The sequence below is a fragment of the Acanthisitta chloris genome, unplaced genomic scaffold, assembly GCF_000695815.1.
Source record: "Acanthisitta chloris isolate BGI_N310 unplaced genomic scaffold, ASM69581v1 scaffold1355, whole genome shotgun sequence".
Classification (NCBI taxonomy): domain Eukaryota; kingdom Metazoa; phylum Chordata; class Aves; order Passeriformes; family Acanthisittidae; genus Acanthisitta; species Acanthisitta chloris.
Window position 1 is genome coordinate 20718 of NW_008671914.1, and position 4098 is coordinate 24815.

Sequence of the window (4098 nt, forward strand, 5' to 3'; positions counted from 1 at the left end):
GATTTGTAGTGAGTTCTTTAGTTACACAAGCAGTTTGGTATTGCCTTCTGTTCCCTGAATGAAGGATTTGTGTGACTAACAGCTTGAATTTTGACTGTTCTAAAAGAATATATAATCAAAATAAATCTTGGTCAATATCTGAGTACTGAAACTTAGATTATTTTTTTCCCTTGTACATATTTTTACTGAGCTGAGAAATCAAATACTTTAAAAATAGAAAAGTTCATTTGTGTTTTCTTCCCAATAAATCAGAAATGGCTTTTGGAAGTTAAATCAATTGAAGAATACTCTATGCTCCTGACAGAAAACTGCTTCAGTTTCTCATCTTTTCTTAAAGCTTCACAGTAGTGACAAACCTATGAAAGAGGTTATCTTAAAGAGTTAGCTGCTATTTTCCTAGTGGCAGAAACATCCTCCTGAAGCTCTCTGTGTGGTTCTGCTACACCTAGAAATACTGCACCTCATTTCCCAGAACTAGGAAATAAATGAATCACATTTCACCACCTTATAGGCACAGCAAAAGAGTGGAAGGTCCTTTCACTGCCAATCCCTTTTCCTATTGGGAGGTAACTTTGGCATCAACAACAGAAAATCATCTTAAGGCAAAATCAGTGGTCTTTAAAAAGGAAAATCAACATCATTCATTTCAATAAAAATAGATATTGTAAGCACAACTTTCTACATTATTGCAAAAGTCCATAAAAATATAAAGCTATTATTAGTTTGCTCTTTTGAGTATAAAAAAATGAATGAAAATATTGTGCAATAGGTGACCTACATGAGTTTGATTAAAGAACAATTCTGGAGCTAGAAGTCAATTATTAATCATTGCATCTTATCATGAGTGAGAATTTTGGAAGATACAAAAAGAGCTCTAAGAAGTGAAGTATTAATTATTACAAATCCAAGTAACTAAATTATCAAAATTAGATAAAGACATACAAACTTTTCAAGATTGTAGCTGCAAAATTTCTGACCTTAACTTGCAAACCTACGGCCTGAGCTGGCCATGCATCCCAAATTAAGTCCATCAACCCTGATGACTGCTTAGGGAAACTCCACGAACCCTCTGAAATAACAACAGGAATGATCCTTTCCATGAGAATAATCTTCAAGGTGTTATTTTTTGGCCACACTAGCCACTGCCTTCCTAGCTGCATCCTCGAGGTCATTGGCAGAAGTGATGGGGAGTCCACTTTCATCCAGAATCCGCTGGGCTTCGTGAACATTTGTCCCTAGAAAAGAACACTGACTATAATTAGTAATTAATACCATCTTCTATCACATCTCTACAAAAGTAGTTAATGCTTCCAGCACCACATCAGTTTAACAACAAATTCAAGGAGTGGTTTAGACTGAGCTGAGAAGGAACTCTCAATTTCAATGACAATCAGGACAGACAATGCACTCTGATCATAGCACTTGTATGCACAACAGGGGCTTTGTGAAGATTAGAGGGTCAATCCAGCCTCAAGCAGAGTCAGCAGGGACATCCAGGAGAGCAGTGGATAATGGACTACACATCAGGCAACTAAGACACTCAGATGATCTAACACACTTAATAGTCACAGCTAATCAGCAGTCAGTGAGTCAACAATAAGGAAACTTCACCCATGTTAACTGAGAGCTGCAAAATGGGCTATTGAAAGGGGAAGATCTGGGTAATCCTGACAATCTGTTTTGAGCTTTTGCTCATCCACTGAAAAGGGGGAACACAGAGATCTCTATGCATACAGCATGACAACATTCCCTCCTCTGCTGCTGCACTAAATTGTTATAATTACAGAATCACTTAGATTGGAAAAGACCCTTAAGATCAATGAATCCAACTGTAAACCCAATGCTTCCACCAGTAGACCATGTCCCTGAACACCACATCTACTCCCACCTCAAAGGTGACTGTATAGCTATAGGGGACAAGTGTCCCAATTTGCATGTAGAAAGCTCAACTTTAGTCAAGATGCACAGTCAAGATGCACAGTAAAGCAAAAAATATCCCAAACTGAGCAAGATAATTCACATGTAAAGACAAGTGCATTTGATTCTTTTTAGAAAACAAAACTAGAAAACCCAAATGCTCCAGCAAAGCCAAATGATGCTTTTGATCACTGCTGTGCTCTGTCCACAGGAGAACTTGGACTCAGATATCCTTCTGAGGAAGCTGAATCCACACTTTGGGATCACACACTAGTCACAAGCAGCAGGACCCTGAGCTGATCCTCTTTAGAATCATTTCTAACCCTCTCCTCCATGTCAGGTTCCTTGTTCATTTGCCATGTCAAAATGCTTAATTACTTTGTAATTCCTAGACCTAGCAAAATGAATTTTAATTATATTTGGAGCTAGACACTAATTATACCCTTAATTATTAACCAAGCAAGAAGCACACTCTTTACTCTGCAGCTTCCAGAATGCTCATTTTAAAGGGTGATTCTGGTTTTTTTGGCAGACTTCATAAAACATCTGAAATAGTACAACAGAAGCAGGGAAATTCAAAAACCTGTGTACTCAGGTCAGGATTCCCACTCTTGCCACCAAAAGGGACCAAAAGCATCCCTGTCATAGCAGGCCCAGCACTTTGTGATGAGAGAGGAAGGTGCTGGGAAGGGGAATGTGGGACCACATCTGTTTGCTGTGTAAAGGCACTGGCAGAACAGGTCATGCTTCCCATGGATACACAGAGGACAAGCTGTAGGACTTGTGTAGGAAGGTCAAAGCCATCAGAAATCTCTGACAGAAGGGGGATTTGGTTGCTTAGGAACATTCAGAATTGTACAGAACTTTTCCTAGAGAAAAAAACCCCAATATTGCATGCAAAAAAAGAGCCTAATATTTGAATTTTTTGTCCAACCATCCTATATAAGATAATGGGGTAGCTGCTACTTGTCAGCACAGCACTGCACAGGGGAGGGAGGAGGCATCACCAAGGTTCTCTTCTGGGTTAAGTCCCTCACATTTGTACTGTGATTCCCATCAAGCCTTAAAGGTTTTATCTATTATTTAGATACAAGTGTGATAAACAGTTCAAACAGTCGAATTTGTAGTGATCGCTCAAACAGGACTCTGTAAGACAAAGTGTTGTGGAGAGAAAAAACAGAAAGAGGGAAGTTTTCCTGGAAATATTCCCACAGAGAAAAAATATAGTGCTGTTTGTGATAGCCACGTATTTAAAAGTAACTTTTGCTCTTCACTAAGTGGGCAATATTAATTTACCAACGGGGCAGAGTGGGAACAATCCATTGGATCTGTTCTGCACTGCATTGATTGCTCTCCACACCACTTGTCTAACATGCATTACAAAATCAATACAAAACACAGGCCCCTGAGAAGGGAGGGGGGAGTTTATGCAGGGAAATGAAAAGATGAAAGCTGAAAAAAAATAAAAACCTCACTGCAGTCAAAACAGTAAGAGCACATTTTGTATTTATCATATAAACCACTTTTATAGGCAGGGCATACCACTAAACACATTTTTCAGCAAGCATTTCCTTTGCTGTAATTTTCCTTTTTTTTCTTTCTTTTTTTTTTTTTTTTTTTAGTGATGGCTTTTTATCTCATTGTGATTAAATATTTTAGCTTATATGGAGCATATGGAAATTGTACTGAGAGCCTGCTGAAAGCAGAGGCAAGAGGTTTAAAAAGAAAGATTCAGAAAACACTGGAAACATTTAGGAATCTACAAAGGGCATCATCTTGTTGCAAGAGATATTAAAATAAACAAAGAATCCCACTATTCTAACATTAACCTCCTGCCACTGGATGGTGTCAGAGAACTGTAAACAGAATCCCATGCTCAGGCTATCAGAATATCCTGCCCTTCACCAGTGGAGAACTGAAAATTCACAGGACTGAAGGCTGTGGGGCTTTTGTTGCTGTTCCTGGGGATTTTGGTCCTTTTTTTTTTTTTTTGACTATTTGTTTACTCTTTTGTTGTTTTCTTCAGCTTGACTCTATGAAGGGAATAGCTCTCTAATGAGAAAAAGAAGTTTTTGCTTTCTGACACATATTACTGTCAATGACACTTCATGGAAAAGCAGGAAAGATGTAATTTTATCAGCCTATTCCTTCAGGCTTTGTAATCTAAACATCCTCCTGCTG

At 38.4% G+C, this 4098-nt stretch overlaps 1 protein-coding gene across 1 annotated transcript in view; it reads right to left on the reverse strand.

The window, feature by feature from the left end:
• Positions 1 to 1119: 1119 nt before the first annotated feature.
• Positions 1120 to 4098, reverse strand: part of SUCLG2 (succinate-CoA ligase, GDP-forming, beta subunit) — a gene marked incomplete at its 5' end in the record, with an annotated part of 104346 nt that continues 101367 nt past the window's right edge. Inside the window, one exon of the mRNA XM_009074282.1 lies at positions 1120 to 1235. Coding sequence (XP_009072530.1) covers positions 1120 to 1235 — 116 coding nt within the window. The remainder of the gene's footprint in view (positions 1236 to 4098) is intronic.